Below are 21238 nucleotides of genomic sequence, written 5' to 3'. Positions count from 1 at the left end.
CGTACAATTGATCTGTTTCAGAGGTACTTCTGCAATGAGATGACTGTGTTGTTGACTTGCAGAAGTACGGGTACGTTGAGTGTATTCCACTCTGTGCTGGTCTGCAGACAATATGGCGCTGAATGCACACTTTTCAGCTGATATGTTGCCTATACTATTTCTTCTCTTCCTACTGCTCTCTCCATCTTGAGTGCTAAGGTAAAACAATAGATTAACACAAGAATACGATGCTAGTTACGAAGAATTGCTGAGGAAAGGATAATCTTTTTACCCTCCACCTGACAAAGTCAGAGGATGGTGTTGACATCATTGTGATCAATAGGTGTCCATCCATAGGGTTCAGCAGTAGGGATGCTGGTCGAGCGTACAGATTTCGTTTCCTGGCCAGAACTCAGAAAGTATTCATATAGAGTCTTGAAATTTCGCATAGCTATGTGTCTTCTAGTGAACTGGTGTCGTTTGATAGGTAGAATGCTGTGTCTTAATTAGTTTTTTGAAAATAAAGAAAAAGTATTTTTTAAAAATCCAGAGATATCAGTGCGACCTGTGCAAAGAATCTGAAGGGCCCAGGTTCTGTGTCATCAAGGCGTTCTCCTTACACCTACCTTTAAAAGAAAAGATTGGGGTGAGGGGTGAGGGTCGTTTTGCGCTTGGTCAGGCGTGCAGGGAGGTGGGGGTATGTGCTTGGTCAGATGGAGGGTTGCAACAGTGTAGCGTTGCCTATGTTTTTATCACTGAGCTACGTAAAGTAGGCTGCAACAGGACGAAAATCTGGGCCACGTGAAGGTGAAAAAAGTATAGCTTGTTCCATAGCGTTCTTGAAGACCCCATATTATTTTGGAGTGCCAGCGTCAATAGTCGTTTTACCTTAACTTGGCCCAGATTTTTGTCCTTTTGAAGCTTATTTCACGCAGTTTAGTGGCAGAATAAGACAATACTATGACACTACATCCTTTCCACAGCAGTTCACCATGACTTGCATCATATTCCAGTACTCAGCAGGGGCGTCGTTTTGTCTGCAAATGTGGGGGGAACAATCGGCATCATACTACTTTGTGCGCACTGCAAGGGGGGGGGGGAGGTCCGGGGGTGCGTAGCCCCTCGGTCACCGGCGGAGCATTTTTGTAATGTGAAGGCAAATGTATGTATAATACAAGCACATTCTATTGTAGGAGGGTCTAGAGAAAACACTACCTTGTAATCACTGTTTGCCATTGTATGGGAAATTTACATCAATAGCCTCTCTTTGTCCTTGACTCAGGTGACCACGTGACCTGCCCCTCTCAGCAGGGAATGATTTTCATATCACCTGAACTGTACTGTACTGTATAGAAAGGATTTTTCCATTAAGGAAAAAAAAAAAAAAAACGGCGTAAAGCTATTCATCCTGAAAATTTTCACCTAAAAAAGTGGAGGGGACAAAAGATACTCTGTCCCCAGGCTCTAAAAAGTAGGGGGGACACGTCCCCCTGTCCTCCAGGCTCCAAAAAGTAGGGGGACACGCCCCCCCTGTCCTCCAGGCTCCAAAAAGTAAGGAAGACACGTCCCCCTGTAACCCACCCAAACGAGGCCCTGCTACTCAGCATTCATGACGGATAGATGGCAATTTTAGGCCAAGTTAAAGTATAATGCCTTCAAGTTAGCACTTATATACAGGGGGAGCGTGAGTTATGGTTGGAACACTGCTGTGCTTCCATGATGTAAAGGCTGAAAGTATTCGTTGTAGTAATGAGGAACCAATAGTTTTTGTTTTCAGAAAGAAACTCCCACAAGCAAAAGTCCGCTTACATTTCTCTACCGGCTCTGTTAATAGGTGTTACATGAACTTTTTTAACGTCAGCAATATGATACGCACAAGACTACAAGAAGATAGAATAATCTCTGTCGTTTGGAGAAGAATGAGAAATATGAAAGACAACTTTTGCTCGTGGTTGTACTGTCACGTCCACTGCCTGTTGTTGCCATGGGAACCTGCAATGTATCCTATAGGCCCAGGAGTGGCAAGACGTGATGATGGTTTGGACGTTCATGAGGAAGTGTGGCATCACATACAATGGTTCTCATGGTTTCGGAAGCTGTCTTCACCCCTTTTGGTTAATATCGTTCTTACTGTGAGTACCCTTAACCTAAGGCCTTGGCTCAGGCTATAGGACCAATGACTGCATTTTTTTGTTGGTAACTAGAAACCCTATATAGGGTCTTTAGTGATAACGTTCTCGCAAAATTATGTGGAAGTAGCCCTTATAAGCAGGGTTGCCAGGGGAGAATAGTCAATTTCTGCCCAGTCTCACCCGTAAAGTAGCCCAAAATAGCGCCAATAATTGTTTATGAAAAATAGCTCCTTCAAATCAATCGCTAATTATATCATCATATCTTCCCCTAACCTACTCATTGTCTTGGCTTTGTGTCCTCTTTCGACAACACTGGTTGCCGACTATAAAAAAAAATGCAGCTAAAAAGTAATCGTCATTGGAGAGCTTCATATCCACCGCGTTTTGTTTCACGTTGTTTCTTGTTGTGTGCTTTATTAGTTTCACCTAACTTATCATTTGTCCTTGGAACACAAATGCACAGTTGAAATGCATAAGAAACTTGTCTTCATCTGGTGTGTGTGTGTGTGTGTGTGTGTAGTTCGGCATTTTTTGAGCTCCTTGTCCTCTCTCCGTCCGGCAATAACCATTGGCCGGACGCTCATGAGCGATGAGTGACTGGGCAAGTTTGTGCTGTCTGGACACTGCTACTCCTCACCCTGTCCTTGGGTGGGAAAGGAAGTCTGGATGATGATGATGATGATGTGTGTGTGTGTGTGTGTGTGTGATAATCGTAACGTTGGATTAATCTAATATTGGATTCTTTATCCCCTGCCATTGCCAGTAAGTGATATCATCCAGTCTAACCTTATTTGTATAACAACATACAAAGCGCATGATCATATTGACTCAGATTTCTTCCAGACAACGAGAAAAAGGCCAAAAATCTACCACTCCTCTAAATATTGCTCCAAAACCCACAGCCCAAAATTCCTACAGTTTCCCCATGACTCTCTTTTGCGGGAAAACAAAAACCTTGGCAACCCTGCCTAAGAAGGGTTTCGTCTGCGCGTGTTGTCAACATTGCACATAAAATCCCTTGACATCTAGTTTACTAAAGAGGGGACTTATTTTTTATTTATTATAGCCACTTCATATAGTAATTTTTTTTTAGCCAAAATATTTAATTTCTAGTTGTAATTATAGTTTTGTGCATGATTTAGCATGTAGATCTTTTGTGTTGTTGCCGTCCCTCTGAACCTCAAATTTGTGTAGTCATTTTCTGAGGGAGATGGGCTTCATTACTTCTGCAGGTAAAATATAGCTTTTTCTTTGTAACCTGTAGCTTCATGAGTGCATTTTCCCTTCCACAGTATCAGTAATGTGTCATCGGTAAGTATTTCAATGGTAAAATTGACGAAATGTAGCAGGGAATGCCTCAAGGAAAGTTTGTTGATAGCGGCTTGTCACTTTCTTAACCAGAAATTATGTTGCCGTTACTGTTGTGTTCCTGGTATTAAATATTACTGTGGCTGTCCTGTTACATTGAAAGAGAACTATGATGTAGGCACAAGGTAGTACTTTAGAAAAATATTGCCTCATTGCTGTAGGAGAATAACTGATAAACCAGACCAGTTTGTTTTGCAAAAACGTTTTATGTGATAGATATGTGTTCTTCCATTTCTTTATTTGTTCTTTCTCGTTAATGCTACCCAGTGATGCAGGTGTTATATAATTTATAGCCATTTCATGATTAAGTGCCATTGTGAATAGTGTACAGAGTACCTCCTTAAAATTATAGCATTTTATACCTCCCCTCCCCCCATTCTTCTTACCTAACTTTATGGAACCTTACGGCAATACTGGACGGAGGTCATGTTAGTCCTCTACGTCCAGATCTTCATCATCTGGGATCAAACTAATGTGGTGGCCTAGGGTGGTGGTTATTTTTCCCTCAAGATTATTTTTAATGGCTTGATTTTTCCAAAACCTGTCAAAGAGCTTTTCAAAAAATATCACATTTTATGCCTCAGTCACTTCATTGGGCAAGATGTTCTGTACATCCACAGTTCTTGAGCTAAAAGACATCTACCTCAGTTTTGTCCTCCATTCTTTTTTCAGTTTCTTGGTGTTACCACGGGGTGGCCCTTCATTTCTTTGTACAGTGAAGTTCACTTCTGGGCCATACATACCACTTCTTGCTCTATACTATATACAGTACTTGAATCACGTCTTCCCTTACACACTGACAAGCCATAGAAGGCATATCCAGTGCTTTTAATCGTTCTGGGTAGCCAAGAGACTTCATTCCGGTATCAACTTCGAGGCTCTTCAGAGAACATTTTCCACCATTCTTATGTTTCTTCCATCTTGTATGGTGACCACACAGACTGGGCATATTCTAAGTGGGGTCTAACTGTTGTTTTAAAAAGATTTTGGAATGTATGTACCGGTATATCTGAAGATACAAATGACCTTATCAATCCCATTATCCGATTAGCTTTGGTCACTTTTTCGTGTCCTGGTATATGCACTGTGAATGTTAGATTACTATCTGTTATCACTCCCAGATCGTTTTTATAATTGACATTATTTCTGTGATTTCATTATTCTGGGTCTTTAGGTAGTAGCTAGTTATTTCTGGTGCTTTATACCTACTACAAGTTTTAAAGTGCTTGCATTTCTCTGGGTGAAAGGAGAGGAGACTATCTTTCAGCCAATCTTGGAGTGCATTGAGGCTCTCCTGTAATGCTGTTTGATCTTTGTCTCAGTCCTTCAAAATATCTTGGTGTCATCCTCAAATAAATGTGTTCTTGACTTTACAAAGTCTGGTAGGTCATTAATAAACAACACAAAAAGAATTGGTCCCAACACACTGCCTTGTGGTATTCCATTCAGCTGAGTAAATTTCTTTGATGTATACTTTGCTTTCTTCCAGTCAGGAATGTTTCATTCCATTTGTAGATGTTTCATGTAATACCATAGCCAGCTAGTTTTTGCAGAGTCACTTATATAGGATAATCAAATGCTTTCATCATCCAGATAATTGTGTATATATTTTTTTGGGGGGTGGGGTCTTCGTATAAAAGAGAAGAAAATAGTATCGTTGCCATTTGAGCCCCAATTAGAGCTTTTCTGTTATGATAACTTGATTACGGTGGAGGAATGTTGGTTTCATGGTTAGGTTTGCTCCCATTTGGCCTTGCTTGTGTGTAAATTTTTTTTTTTTTTTTTTTTTTTTTTTTTTTCCAGAGTTGCACATTTATGCAACTTTTTAATCATGTTGTCCACTCGCTTGATGCAGTACCGTACTGCCTACTTCTTTCTTCACTTTCCTGTGTCTGCCCTCCTCTCTTCCTATTTCTCCCATTTTTCCTGCCACTTATTATTACAGTACCGGTATACTTCTTTCCTTTTCAGGTGGCTGTACATTGAGTGACAAACCTAATGGTTTCTTGTATGCCAGGAAACGATTTACAATGCTGGGTGTTAACAATATAAGCAACCCACGTGTTCCCTACTTGTCAGCAAGTGGGTTGGCAGAGGGGTAGTGCCCCTCCCCATAAAACCTTGTAACTCAAAAACATATGGCCATTCCTTACAGGATTAGGCCTGTAGCTTCTGGCTACAGATAGATAGATAGATAAGCCTTTATCTTGAATTTGGCTCTTTTTTGTATTGTGTTTGTTTGTTTTTTTTCTTGGAAGGAACTTTTGTGGTCTCAGCCTTTAGTTTGTTCTTCCTCATGTAAAAAAAAAAAAAAAAAAAAAAAAAAAAAGTTAGATTTTGTTAAGAAAAAGTACAGTACAGTAATGGCAGCTACATGTAATATATGTGTAGGAGCTCTCCTAGATTTTCACTCATCTTTTTCATGTAGTAAACTAAATGTACTTTTAGTCCACAGTTAAAGTTGTTTCACTTGTCTGTTTCATTAGTTAGTTGCCAACTAACATATGTACTTTACCAAAAGTTGACTGTGATCAATTATTGATTTATTTTGAAGTCAGAAACGGTAGCTATACTGTACAGCTATATTTTGTGTGGGTGTGGATTTGTTTTTGTGCATTTTAGGGGGCTAAATCCCTCATTCATGAAGGAGAAGCTTGTCTTTAAGTTGTTTCATACAAGGTTGCATTTTGCATAGACACATCATAAACCTTAAGTGAGGATTGACTATTTATCCTTTGCAGATGGCCATGCCAATGAGGTTGAATCAGATTTCAGGGACTTGAGTTGTTGATGATGAAGTTTGTGTGTATGGTTCATATCACTGAGCATACTTTCAAATAATTCTCCCTCTGATCATTTTTTTTTCTCTTTCCCTGTTTTCAGGGAAAAGGAGGTTGTAATGGAGGTGGTGGTGATAATGTTGATAATTAATGTGTCCCTCTTTGCAGCGGGGATTCTGGCCCTGCTGGACGAGCCAGAAAACCAGCTGCGTGTCTTTGCCCTGGAGCGCCTCAACCAGATCACTGACACCTTCTGGCCAGAGATTGCGGACTCCATTCAGAAGATGTGAGCATGTGCTTGTTTGGTTGATTTTTTCTGTAGTGGTGTTTTGATGAAGTAGACACGGTCTATCATCTCACCTTATAAGTGAAGCTTTTTATGTTGTAATTTTACAGTGTATGTTTAATTTGGAATTCAGGTACTATTGATCTGATGTTATCATTATCATAGTTTTTGATAATTACAAAGGATGGGATGATCACAGCACAGCTCTGTGATCTCCTAGGGATATGATTTCAGGAGATACAAAATTTTCAGGTATGACCTCCTCCCTCCATGTACCACAAGAGGTATGAGTCATCTTGCAACACATTTGCTGGACAGTGCGTTATTACATACTGATGCCACTGCAAAGGAGGGGATATATAGCTACAGATGCAATACACTTCACTTTCAGTTATTTACAGCATGCAGGGAATATGTGAAAATGGTTGTAGTCTTTCAGCACCTATCCCCAGCTCATTTATAATCTCCCCCCTCCCCCCCCTCTCACTCTCTTCTCTCTCTCTCTCTCTCTCTCTCTCTAGTATATGGTACTGTAGAGTACAGTATGTGCAACAGCTTCATGGCTGTGACTGATGCATCTATAGAATGAAGATCAGTTCTTTCTTTTGCCAACCTTCTTGTGCTCTCCACACTTCTCATTTTGTGCTGGATATTTGCATGGAGAGAGCTCATTATCCAGTGGAAGAAGCAGCTACTATACAGCACTAGAGATACAGTGGACATGGAGATGCACATGATGTATGGTATCAATTTGTACATTGTATCTGTAATGCTCAAGTAGGTCTTGGTAACTAGGCTACATGAGTTCGCATGTGAAAAAATGTTCATAAATTAAAGGTAGTGTACAGTATGTACTGTATATTTTTGACTCCATTGTACTAAAATATAATAACTGTACATATATTACTTATTCAAATACTGTTTCCACTGGTATTGTAGTGAGAGACTGGAGGAAGATCCCAACTTCCCAAAGCGCGAGTTGGCAGCATTGTTGGTGTCAAAAGTGTACTTCCACCTGGGATCCTACCTAGATTCTCTCACATATGCTCTTCGGTCAGGTCCCTTGCTCCACTCTGACCCCAACCACCTCTACATTGACACAATCAAAGGTAATTGTGGTTTATGTTTATGAGAGGATTTGCACACTAATAAAGCCAAATAATTGACAGGAGAGTTTAATGGATGAAATGTGCAAGGAGACTATACACAGGTATGTGTGAAATCTGAGAGATTTCATTTTAGGTGGCATGGATAATATAAAATACAGAGTGTTTGGGAGCTTAGCAAGCTTTGACATTAGTAAAGATTCTAGTTTTGTATCACATAGTACTGCAGTATGTTAGTGGTAAAGTGTTATTGTATCCATGGAATAAAAAAACAATTTGTATTCACAGTTCATGCAATAGACCACTACATCAAGCTGCGAGCCCAGAAAGATGCAAAGATGGACTCACGGCTGGAGACACTGCTCAACAACATGTTCCAGCGCTGCATCCAAGACCAGCAGTACCGTCATGCCATTGGCATTGCTCTCGAGACTCACCGAATGGACTGGTTCAGGGAAGCAATTATGACCTCGGTGAGTGAGCTGAGCCTAAGAAAATTTTGATTGGACTTTGTGTTATTCATATACTTGACACTGATGTTTGTGGTAGGTGGGGGCACTCAGCATCCACTCACTTGATGTAGTGCTGCTTTCAGGTGTCTGCCTTTTCCTCTCCTCCTGCCTTCTTTCTTTCCTTCTTCTGTCTTCCTTTACATCATTCTTTCCATGTCCTTCTGCCTACAGGTGACTTTACACTCCCTCATCTGTCTTTCTTTCCTTCATTCTTTCCTCTTCCATTTGCCTATGGGTGACTGTACACTGAGTGACAAGCCAAATGGTTTCCTGTACACCAGGAAACCATTTACTATGCTGGGTGGTAACTACTTAACCAAATTTTGACGCCTTCAGTTGGATTGAGCCAATGAAGGTTTATATCCAAGGGGTGGTTGGGGTTTAATGCTCACGTAATGTCACTCAGGTGAGTGAGGCTGGTCACTCTCATCTTAAATATCATGACCAACTTGCCTAGCCCTGGGGTCCTGTGCTTCTCATGGGGCAGCGTAGGATTAGATGATGGATGGATGGATGGACACTGATGTGTTGGATGAAATGGAATGTACTCAATGAATCTGAATATAAAATGGAGGCATGAAATATACAACCTATGAATATGATGCTTTGTTCTGCTGATAAGTTTGTTAAGTATGGGTGAATTGAAAATGGGAGATAATATGATGTAGAAACAGTAATGATATTTACACTTGAGAAGAGTTCTGAGTTGTTCGCTTGCCTGCCACTTTGAACCACTGCATGTAAGACAAGTGCTGGTGAAGCAGTAACCAAACAGTCATCTGTCTGGTAATAATGTGTATGAGGGCTGTAGGTGGGAGGAGGAGGATTAGGAACAGGGAGCTCCCCTAACCCACCTTCTCCCATAACCCCAGTCCTCTCACAGTTACCAGAGCATGAAGTGCTTGTCTGCTGGTTCACTAGCACTTGTCTCCCTAATTTAGGAGTTCAAAATGATGGGCAAATGTTGTGCACAGAATTTTTCTTGAGTGTACAGGTAAGTTGGTTCATGCAGGTAGAATACCATAGTACATCATTGAATCAGCTCAAAAAGTCTCTGAATAACTTGTATTATCTAGACAGTAATAGAGCGTAAATCTTCATGCACAAGGTTTATATGAAGATTGTAACCCATTTGTCTGCATCTCCCATAAGCTTAATGAATTCTTTTGAAATTTACCAGAATGAAATACTGGTATGAAGTATGTCGGTGGGCTGAAGAGATTAGGATGTAAGTGAATAAGAACAGAGAAAAAAACAATGAATGGGATGCAGCTTATTAGGGCTTGGCTTTTGCTTTTGTATATATATATATATATATATATATAATCATAATCATCATCATCTTATCCTGTGTTGCCCCATGTGGAGCATAGGAGCCCGGAGCTAGGCAAGTTGGTTCTGATATTTAAGATGAGAGTGACCAGCTTCACTCATCACTGAGTGGCATTACAGCAATAAACCCCAAACACCTATTGGATATAAACCTGCACAGGCATAATCCAGTTGGAGCACCTTAATTGCCCACTAAACCAACAGGCGCCATTATTTGGTTATGTGGTTACCACCCAGCATAGTAAATGATTTCCTGGTGAACAAGAAACCATTTGGCTTGTCACTCACTGTAGAGTCACCCATAGGCAGAAGAAGAGGAAAGAAAGACAGAAGAGAATGTGTAAAGTCACCCTCAGGCAGAAGGAAGAGGAAAGAATGAAGGAAGTAAAGACAGAAAAGGAAGGAAGAGAGGAAAGGGCAGTCACTCGAGGGCAGCACTACATTGAGTGAGTGTATGGTGAGTGCCCCCACCTACCACAAATTATTATTATTATTATTATTATGATTAGTGTTTTATTTATTTTTTTTATCACCATCATCATCATCATTATCATTGATCATCATCATCCGGACCTCTTTTCCCACCTTAGGGCAGGGTGAGGAGTAGCGATGTCCAGATGGGCCAAATTTGCCAAATCCAATGGGCCACGCTTCTATTCGTTCACCATTCAAGCCCCTGAAATCCTGGCTGTATCTGACACGCCAAAAACATTCATCACTTTCTGTAGCTTCACATAAACATATTCGATAGAGTCAATTTATTTATATTTTTTTTTATCCAAGGTGATCAGTCTGCATCAGTATTTGACGGAGGTTGTTTTCATGCTGTGTACATGACAAGAGATGCACCCCTTTTTTAATATGGCAGACGATGGAAGGATTCTAGTCCACGCAGGTGATACAGGAGTTTAACCTCTTAAAAACTTCTTTGTACAGTACACTTCTGGCAATCACTTGATGAATTTATTTGGCTACGGGAAGACCATTCCATTAAGGATTAAACTAATGAAGCACAATGTATGTGAGGTGCCTGTTTCTAGGGTGGAGTTGCAAGTTTCCAAGGTGCAGATTATGAATAGATAGATGCTTGACCTGTTTCATTGGATTTTTTTTTTTTTTTTTTTAGCTGTCATAGGGAAGCAAGGTTAGGATGATGATGCATATTCTTTCAGGCTAATTATGTTACATATACATACATTAAAATGATGCCATTCTTCCTCTTAAGGGATCCATTCATTGAGGTTGGTCATTGTTCAGCTGATTTATTCTCAGAACTGAAAGCTAAACTAGTCCCAAAACCAGCTAAAAGAACTTCTCAGCAGTTGCTGGCCTATGTTAGGAAAAAAAGAAATCTGATGTGTACTAAGATTTATGTGTTAGAGGGTAAGCTGGGGCTTTGACTCCATGTGCTTATGGCTGAATGTTCCTGCTAGAGTGTGATGATGGTGTGGTGAATCACCAAGCTTGTAGCCACATTTCACTGTTATGATTATACCTTCCAGGGTTGATGGTACTCACCCATCTACTGACTAAATAATGTAAATTTGCAGGGATGAAGCATACATGTATTTTATGAGCTGTTATTGTTGATTTCAGGATGACATTGTTGGTAGTTTGACATACTCATACAAGATTGGGATGCAGTATATAGAGCAGCGCAAATTCCGAGACGAGGTGCTGGAACAGCTGGTAGCACTGTACCAGGGCCTTGACACTCCAGACTACGTCAACATGTGCCAGTGTCTTATACATCTGGACAAACCCCATGAAGTGGCTGCAATTCTTGATAAACTTATCAAAAACGACAGCCTCAAGAGCGAAGCCATGGTGAGTGTAATTTGATTTTGTCACTGGGTAGTTCATTTACTGAATCTTCACTGAGTAGCAGGCTTTCAGTCAGCTTTGGGATCACATGTTTAAAATTCTGTTGGTGATGCTTTAATTGCTTCAGTATTGTGAAACTGTAAAATCTTGTAGTCTTGGTATCATAAAGTCCAGGATCAATATGAATCTTCAGATAAGAATGATAGGCTTTGTCCTATTTTCCAAGACTCTTACTTTTTGTAAATGATGCCTATGCAGGTGTATTATAGAAGTTACAGGTGTAATGCACAGAAATACTCTTATTTGCATGTGTATGGTAGTTGTTTGATATTCTGGGTTTGCATTTAGTGTTTTTACTGTATATAAACATATGTTTTGAATGTCAAGAACAGAAAGACTATGACCCAAAGTTTTATGCATAGCTCAAGAAGAGGCTGCTAGTGTTCTAGGAAAATGAATGTCATTGCCTTCCTCAGTCATATGTTTTCATGATATGAAGGTTACTGTATCTCCATTTTGAAATCAACTAAAATTTATTAGATGAACAAACTAATTTGGACAATGTTGAGGAACAAATGAAGCTTTGGAAATGTTTACAGTGCTGGGAGGATTATTAGTTACTGTACTGAATGAACTTAGTGATTGGTATGCAACTCTGCACGTCAAGAAGTTCCTCTTAGGTGGTACATATTTGATGACACAGTCAATACTATCATGTATTATTAGTCACCAAGAATTTGGGGAGTTAAAAAATACTATACACTGCTGCCAGGAAGTATGGAAATGCTATTGTCTTCAAGCAAGCTGGATTTCAGGACTGTAATACATACTAGTAGGTGTTAGTTACTGTTTTATGCTAGATACTTCGTATGCTTTATTTGTCGTAAAGTTATTCAATGCTAGTATCATGCCGTATGAGCCAGTGTTTTTATAATGAGCAGTATGAAAAAACAACAATGAAGATGTGTACCTGTACTCTGGAGTGAGGTGGTAAAGAGATGGTGAAACTTTCTTTCCCTGTTCTAAACTGAGCAAACGATTTTTTGTATATTGAAAACAAAATTAAATGATCTTCATTGTAGTTTATGGCACAATATTCAAATCTTCCATGTATCATATTAATATTTGCTTCAGTTATGATTGAATGATATTTCAGTTAAGTGTCATAAGTACTGAAGTGCATAGAAATCTGTTTACTATTTTCACCTGTTAATGGGCTAATGCTTTGGCAGGATAATGAGTTGATGGCGTATCAGATTGGGTTTGACCTGTATGAGAGTGCCACGCAGGACCTGTTGTCACACGTGCGTCAGGGCCTGCGCACCACTGCCCCTGTCCCATCCCTTCTTCGTAATGTAGACCCCCCTACCTCTACTGATAATGCTGCCACCTCATCGACCACCACAACCACAACCACCACTACCCCACCTACCACCACCACCACCACCTCCACGACAGAAGAAGAGGAGGAGAAACCAGCAACGGAAGAAGAATCCGGTGACACACCAATGAGTGAGGAGAAGACTCTGGATGATCTGGTAAGGCAAAATCAGTATATTAAGTTAGATTCTAAGAGGTTCCCCTGTATCATATGGAGAAACTTGGTGCCCTTTATTAGAAATGAGAGGGTGATTAGAGTCTGGTATCCATATATCACTTGAAGATTGAAACAAGTAATGCTCCTTAGTGCAGTACCTATCACATGTCTGTTACATGCCCTTCTTGAAATATTTTGTATTTTATCCCCTTCAAAACAACAGATCTCAGCTAAACCAGATTTTTTGTTGATAGAATTATATGAAACATCAGACATCTAAGTGAAAGGCATGCTGACAAGGAGCCTATACATAGTGGCCTTGTGCATCTTGGGTGGAGTAGCTGCAGTGTCCACCCAGGTGACAAAGCACCTCATATATCCTTGCACCTTGCCATGGGGAGGACCTTGATATGACCCTGGTGAGGTACAGTCTACCACTAAGGGGTGCTAGATCACTACAGGGTGTATGTACTATACTGTACTGTACCTGTAGGGTAGCGGTAGCTCAATTGGTAGAGGTGGCCTGCAGTCCTAACGGACCCGGGTTCAAATCCTGCTGGGGCAGGGAACAGTTTAAGGATTTGAATTTCATAAAATCAGACTTTACTGATCTGCCAGAAGACCTGCCGACATGTCGTAAAAATACCCCCGCTAATACCTATACACCAGTCCTGTATAAGACAGCCCTAGCATGTATTCAGTATGGACGGTGGGTGTTAGCGCCGAAGTGGTGACATGTAGAGGTGTGCGGTACGTAGGAGGACTACTGGGCCTTGAAAGCAGGCTGTGAAGCCTATGCCCAGAGTCGGTCACATAAAAAAAAAAAAAAAGCAGTTGCTCATCTGTGATCAACAGATCTGCTCAGCCACACATACTGATATAAGACATAAACAACTGAAGAGGATAATACTGTTTCTCACCTTATCATCACAGAGAGATGTGTTTTTAGCTGACATAGTTTGATAGTATTTGATGGTTGCCATCATGAAATGGAATACTTTGGATATCTAATTGGACTGGCAATTGTAGACTATTTCTAGCTCTTTCATTACAAGATGTCCTCCCTGGTAATTAAAAAATTCTGAATCAGATACCGTTGTACTGAGAGGCTTAATGACTGTTTTTTTTATGCACGTGTTTTTAAGGTACCTCGCAAGCGTAATTCTAAGTTATACTCTGTTGTAGGTCTTACATATGTGTTTCATTTTTCATGGTCTCATTTTGCTTATATTGTCCCAGAATCATTTGCATATTAGCCACTGTGATGGATTAAATATTTGTATGACCCACGCCATTTTTTATTAGGAGGTAAGGCAGGAGTGGTTTTGATAAACACTGGGACATGTACCAGCGTGTCATGTAGGACATCAGTCTTTGATATTTGAATAATTTAGCTGTATATGGCTTAGTTTGATTTTCCTTATGGATTTTTGATATGGTGTCTTTGTAGACTGTATAATTAAAGCAGTTGTTAATACAGTAATTTAATTCTAATCAGAAATATTCTTCATTGTATTGTAAAACTTTTGTAACACTCCATATTAACCATTGTCCTGACCAGACGGAGCTAGAGAAGATTCATCAGACACGTGTGGAAAAGTTAGCGAAGATTCTAAGTGGTGAGATGACAATTGAGCAGCATCTGCAGTTTCTGATTGCCAACAACCACACTGACATGCTGATCCTGCGTCATAGCAAGGAAGCTGTGCGTGCATCAGTTTGTCACACAGCCACTGTCATTGCCAATGCTTTTATGCACTGTGGCACCACATCAGACCAGTTCCTCAGGTGAATTACTCTACAGTATTATAGTATTTGTATAGCGTCTGCATAGAGTTCAGACCTCTGAAGGCTGGTCTTATAATGCTACCGGAGGTGTAGGTCAGTGTCATATCCTTAGTTGTTTTGAACTGTGGTTGCCAAAGTGCAGGCCAAAGCACCTTGTAGGGGGTATTATAGGATTGGCTCTGGGTGTACTTCCACTTTACTACTGTATGGCTGCATCCCACTGACATATATGAAGTTCACTTAATTAACAAAGAATATAGGTGGACTGCAGGTGAGGTGGGCAGAGAGTTTTAAAGGCTTCAGTAATGTTTCCCTGTGTGTTTGTGTGTGTGTGGCCTGTTTCAATGGGCACCGTTGATAATTCTGCATTTGTACTTTCAGTCTGGCGTGGGAGGTTTGCAATACATTGCACAGACAACTATGTCACACTTTGGTGCGGATGGGGGTTATGTGACTGGAAATTCTATTGCCTGTAATTATTTTGGAAGGGTACAGAAACGTTAGGACTTGCTCCTGTGCTTTCCCTGGACCCTGTTAATCTAGACAGACAGGTATAGTTGTGTGGAATGTGAAAGTTACAAATGAAAAATGGGAAAGGGTGTTCAAATAAGAAAGATTTGGTGTGGTAGCATAGTGTTAAACAAAGGTAAAGGTGTTACATGGGTAAAGTCAGGTGTAAGCACTCATAGGAAGTGTAATGATGGAGTACAGCTATTGATGAATGATTGACCTGTACAGTCAGAGGATTACATTTATTTATTCTTACTGTTTCCAAATCAAGATTTCATGGATTATATGAGGCGTCTAGAACCAAAGGGGCATCGGCGCCAAAATGTACTTTTGAGTTATGACGCTTTAAAGTTGTGTTTATGGCAACATCATAGCCAGAAGGCAATAAACAAACCTTTTATACATCAAAATGATCATCAGCGCCTATGCTCTACATGTAAAGCCAAAAAAACAAAACAATAATAACCGTAACCACAAAATAGGCAGTAAACCAAACCCCCAATTTATAAGTGGACATAATAACATATTGTAGGGATTTAAAAACATAGCAGAAAAAACATCAACGAATGTATTAATGTACAAAACTTTATTAACTGAAGATTCCAGTTCACTTAATATTAATAAACAAATAATTATTACTGTAATTTCACGTCTTTTACAACTAAAACTGAAATCAATGCAGTTATTATTTTTCCTCTACCATAATAGATTGAAATAATAACACTAAAAAAAAAAAAAAAAAAGTAGTGTAGTGCTTAAGTAAATTGAGAAGGGGTAGTGGGGGGTTAAATGGTGGGGTCGTCATCTAGGAGATCGACATCCAACTCTGCCTCCTCGGTGCTACGCCCCCTCCCGCTGTCTCCCCTCACCACTCTCTTTTCCTCTTCCTTTCTACCTTTTTCCACTTCTCCACACTCTTCTGACACGAGAGGTTATAGGCACCACCTCCTCACTGTAACTATGTGATGAACTCATCTTGTCACCCCCCCTTCAACCCTAATAACAACAGCTCATCTTGTCACCAATAATCCACGATAAATGGGGTAAAAATCCAATACGTAATAATTATACACCTCAGTGAACACGGGAAGGAATCCTCACCGTCACACCGGGCGGGCCACACGCTTGCTGATTGGCTGCTCTGGGGGAGTGGCAGAGAGTGAGAATGCTGATTGGTTTGGGCTGTGTGGCTTAGATGCCTGCCTGCTCTGATTTGTTTGCCCGGCAGCATGGACAAACCCACGTGACTTTGAGCCCCTCTACCACTGTCCAGAAGGCCGAATCTTGTATGGCAACCAGTGCTGTCACTGAGAAGAGGGTTAAGCCTGTTGTCTCCCATACCTAACTTAAAACCAGTATATTGGTGGAGATGCCCCTTTGGCTCTAGACGCCTCATATGTGTTAGGTATTGCCTTCATTACCCTGTCATTACAAGTGTTTTTCAAACTAGGTAAAATCATCTGGTGATGACAGCAAAAAAACATCAGAATACATCACCTAGTTCAAGGGGTTGATGGTGAAGAATGACTGGCTATGTGTACTTATCATCATCCAGACCTCCTTCCACACCCCAGGGTGGGGTGAGGTAGTGTTATATATATATATATATATATATATATATATATATATATATATATATATATATATATATATATATTATATATATACCTAGGTTGCTTCCCCCATGGAAAGGGAGGTAGCCGAGACAGGACGACACACTCCCCATTTATTCATCCATTCAAACACATTCATTTGCATCTTAGCCCCAAAGGGGAGAACGGACAGATCCTCACCGCACCACACCGCACAAGTGTCAACTGCGCAATGCAATCAGTGACATCCGCAGCAGGGTCCGACAGCAGAACTGGTTTACCCCTGCCACATCATAACAGACCCATCCCCTTACCCGCACCTGACCTGACTAGCTGATCAGACCAAATGCTGGAGAATATCCCCTCAGGGCTGCGTCATCACTTATTCATTCACAATTTCTCTCCATTTATTTCTGTCACGCACAGCCACTCTTCCTTGCTCAACAGACATCCCTCTCGCATCCAGCACTCTCTTCACACTGTCCATCCATCCTATTCGTGGTCTTCCTCTCAGCCTTACACCTCTCACATCAGATCTAGTTATCTTTTTCACCAATCGCTCATTATCCATTCTCTCCATATATATATATATATATATATATATATATATCCATCCATCCATCCATCCATCCATCCATCATCCACTCCTACATTGCCCCATGAGGAACGTAGGAGCCCAGGGCTAGGCAGTTGGTCCTGACATTTAAGATGAGAGTGACCAGCCTCACTCATCCCTGAGTGGCATTACATGAGCAGTCAACCCCAACCACCCCTTGGATATAAACCTTCACCAGCTCAATCTGATTGGAGTGCAATAATTACCCACTAAACCACCAGGTGCCAAAATTTGGTTATAAGGTTACCACCCAGCATAGTAAATGGTTTCCTGGTGCACAGGAAACCATTTGGCCTGTCACTCAGTGTAGAGTCCCCCACAGGCTGAAGGAAGTGGAAAGAATGAAGGAAAGAAAGACAGAAGAGGGAATGTAAAGTCACCCGTAGGCAGAAGGACAAGGAAAGAATGAAGGAAAAACAGACAGAAGAGAATGGAAGGAAAGAAGGATGGAGAGGAAAGGGCTGACACCCGAGAGCAGCACTACATCGAGTGAGTGGATGGTGAGTGCCCCCACCTGCCACATATATGTATATATATATATACAGTATATATATCACTCTCATCTTAAATGTCGGGACCAACTGCCTAGCACCGGGCTCCTATGCTCCTCATGGGGCAGTGTAAGATTGGATGGATAAATTGATATATCCATCATCCAATCCTACATTGCCCCATGAGGAGCGTAGGAGCCCGGGGCTAGGCAGTTGGTCCCGACATTTAAGATGAGAGTGACCAGCCTTAATCATCCCTGGGTGGCATTACATGAGCAGTCAACCCCAACCACCCCTTGGATATAAACCTTCACCGGCTCAATCTGACTGGAGCGCAATAATTACCCACTAAACCACCAGGCGCCTTAATTTGGTTATATGGTTACCAACCAGCGTAGTGAATGGTTTCCTGTTGTACAGGAAACCATTTGGCATGTCACTCAGTGTAGAGTCACCCACAGGCAGAAGCAAGAGGAAAGAATGAAGGAAAGAAAGACAGAAGAGGGAGTGTAAAGTCACCCGTAGACAGAAGGACAAGGAAAGAAAGACAGAAGAGGATGAAAGGAAAGAAGGATGGAGGAGAGGAAAGGGTAGACACCCGACAGCAGCACTACATCGAGTGAGTGGATGGTGAGTGCCCCCACTCACCACAATTGAAAATCATAGTTTCACCCCACTTGTCCAGTGGAAAAAGAGGCAGGATGACAATGAATTGTTTTATGTTTCAGGGACAATATTTCACCCCACTTGTCCATTGGAAAAAGAGGTAGGATGACAATGAATTGTTTTATGTTTCAGGGACAACCTTGAATGGCTCTCACGTGCCACGAACTGGGCTAAAATGACTGCAACGGCCTCACTTGGTGTGATCCATCGTGGACATGAGAAAGAGGCCCTAACGTTGATGCAGGCTTACCTCCCAAAGGAATCTAATAGTCCAGGTTATGCTGAGAGTGGCTCCCTCTATGCTCTTGGTCTCATTCACGCTAACCATGGTGCCAACATCATTGAATATCTACTTAACCAGACCAAGGATGCCACCAGTGATGTAAGTGCTCTGTCTGTTTCATTTTTGTCCTCATGACTAATGGTAAGTTTTATAATTATTTTATCAAAATATCGTATGCCTTTTAATATGATGCCAGTAGCCAGTAGCTCTGTACAGGTAAAATTTGTCAGTGTATATTCTGATTCCCTTTTAGTAGTAAGGCAGGTATTACAAGAAATCTTTGCACATGACAGATTGTTCGGCATGGAGGCTGCTTGGGCCTGGGTTTGGCAGCCATGGGTACACAGCGTACAGATGTTTATGAGCAGCTCAAATACTCTCTCTTCCAAGATGATGCAGTGACTGGGGAGGCAGCAGGTTTAGCAATGGGTCTGGTGATGCTGGGCTCAGCTAATGAGCAGGCAGTATCAGACATGGTAAACTATGCCCGTGACACTCAACATGAGAAAATTCTGCGAGGGCTTGCACAGGGTATTGCTCTCACTATGTATGGACAGCAGGACCAGGCTGACCGCTTAATTACTGAGCTCAGTGAGGACAAAGATGCTATATTGCGACGTGCAGCTATGTACACCGTGGCCATGGCATACTGTGGTACTGCTTCCACCCCAGCAATGAAGCGCCTCCTGCATGTTGCTGTTTCAGATGTGGATAATGATGTAAGACGTGCTGCAGTGGAAGCCCTAGGTTTCTTGCTCTTCAGGTCTCCAGAACAGATTCCCAGTATGGTTTCCCTCCTTTCAGAATCCTACAATCCCCACGTGCGATATGGTGCTGCCATGGCCTTGGGAGTGGCATGCTCAGGCACTGGACAGAAAGAAGCCCTAGGCTTACTAGAACCTCTTACCAATGACCCAGTAAATTTTGTACGGCAAGGGGCTTTAATTGCCTCAGCTTTGGTGCTGATACAACAGACTGAGACCACTTGCCCCAAGGTTAAGGACTTCCGCCAGTTATATGCAAAAGTAATTGGAGACAAGCATGAAGATTCCATTGCTAAATTTGGTGCCATCCTTGCCCAGGGTATTATTGATGCTGGTGGCAGAAACATGACAATTTCTCTTCAGTCCCGCACTGGTCATACTAGCATGACATCAGTAGTGGGCATGTTTGTATTCACTCAGTTCTGGTATTGGTTCCCCTTGGCACACTTCCTCTCCATGGCCTTCACACCCACCTGCCTCATTGGTCTCAACTCTGAGTTAAAGATGCCGAAGATGCAGTTCTACTCCAATGCTAAACCTTCAACTTACGGATACCCTCCACCCCTAGAAGAGAAAAAGAAAGAAGTGGCAGAGAAGGTCACTGCTGTTCTTTCCATCACTGCTAAGGCTAAGAAGAAGGATGATGAGCGGAAAAAGAAGGAGCAGAAAGATGAAAAGATGGATGTTGATGAGGAGAAAGAAAAGAAAGAAAAAGAAGAGAAAGAAAAGGAAAAAGAAGAAAAGAAGAAAGAGGAGGAAAAGAAGAAGGAAGAGCCAACTTTTGACTTACTGAGCAACCCTGCACGTGTAATGAAGGCACAGCTTCGGGTAGTGAGGATGGCTGAAGGGTCTCGCTATACCCCCGTCAAGGAGCTGGGAATAGGTGGGATCATTCTTATGCGAGATACCAAGCCCGAGGATAGTGAAGAACTGGTCCAGCCTGTTCCTGCACTTGGACCCAAAACTGAAGAGGAGGCTGAACCTGAACCACCAGAGCCTTTCAGGTATATGGAAGACTAAACTGGTGCAAAAAAGGATTAAGTTGATGCAAAGCAAGCATGAGAAATAGGTGGTACCTGGTGGGAAGATTTAAGTGATAATTACCTTAAATACTGGATAGACTGAAATGTAAGAACTGTGAAGTAATAAGAGGGATGACATTACTGCATGAGTACGTGATTGAAATATTATAAATGCAGTTATTAAGATCAGTAATCTTGCTTAGTCATGTTATGCAAAATTGCGTACGGACTAATTTGGTCATCAATAGTTGCCAGGTATATATTGTTTAGTTAACGAATGATACTGTTTATATAGGTTAGGTAAATCTTATATACCGGTAAGTCCAACACAAGGTTTTTTTTCTTCTGAAAAGTTATGTTTAACTTTCTAAATAAAGTATTTAATCTTCGTGGTTGTTTTATGAGTAATATATTGCCAGGATAAAGTTGCTTGGATGAAAGACATACAGATGACAGCTTAGGAGCTCCCCCCTTTCCCCCCCCCCCTTTTTTTTTTTTAAGATGCAAGAGTATTTCTTGAAATTCTTCACTCCCATAGACTTTAGCATTCCCCAATATTTTACTATTAATTGCCCAGCATCTGTCTAGAACATTGGTACTTTTTTACCTTTGTAGTTAGCATAATGGTTATCTGGCAGTTGTATGTGAAG

General features: G+C 41.2%; 1 protein-coding gene across 1 annotated transcript; it reads left to right on the top strand.

Moving 5' to 3' along the window:
* Positions 1-3294: 3294 nt before the first annotated feature.
* On the top strand, positions 3295-20977 carry Rpn2 (Regulatory particle non-ATPase 2). Its single transcript, XM_080268810.1, has 9 exons — positions 3295-3343; positions 6428-6545; positions 7485-7654; positions 7940-8124; positions 11092-11322; positions 12552-12857; positions 14418-14644; positions 18652-18901; positions 19096-20977. The coding sequence occupies exons 1-9, from the start codon at positions 3322-3324 to the stop codon at positions 20584-20586; spliced, it is 3000 nt and encodes a 999-aa protein (XP_080124936.1). The 5' UTR covers positions 3295-3321; the 3' UTR covers positions 20587-20977.
* Positions 20978-21238: the final 261 nt, after the last annotated feature.

This window comes from Coenobita brevimanus, chromosome 29, assembly GCF_032717465.1.
Source record: "Coenobita brevimanus isolate Jiangsu-jjx chromosome 29, ASM3271746v2, whole genome shotgun sequence".
Taxonomy (NCBI): Eukaryota; Metazoa; Arthropoda; class Malacostraca; order Decapoda; family Coenobitidae; genus Coenobita; species Coenobita brevimanus.
This window is presented reverse-complemented; position numbering and strand designations above follow the sequence as displayed.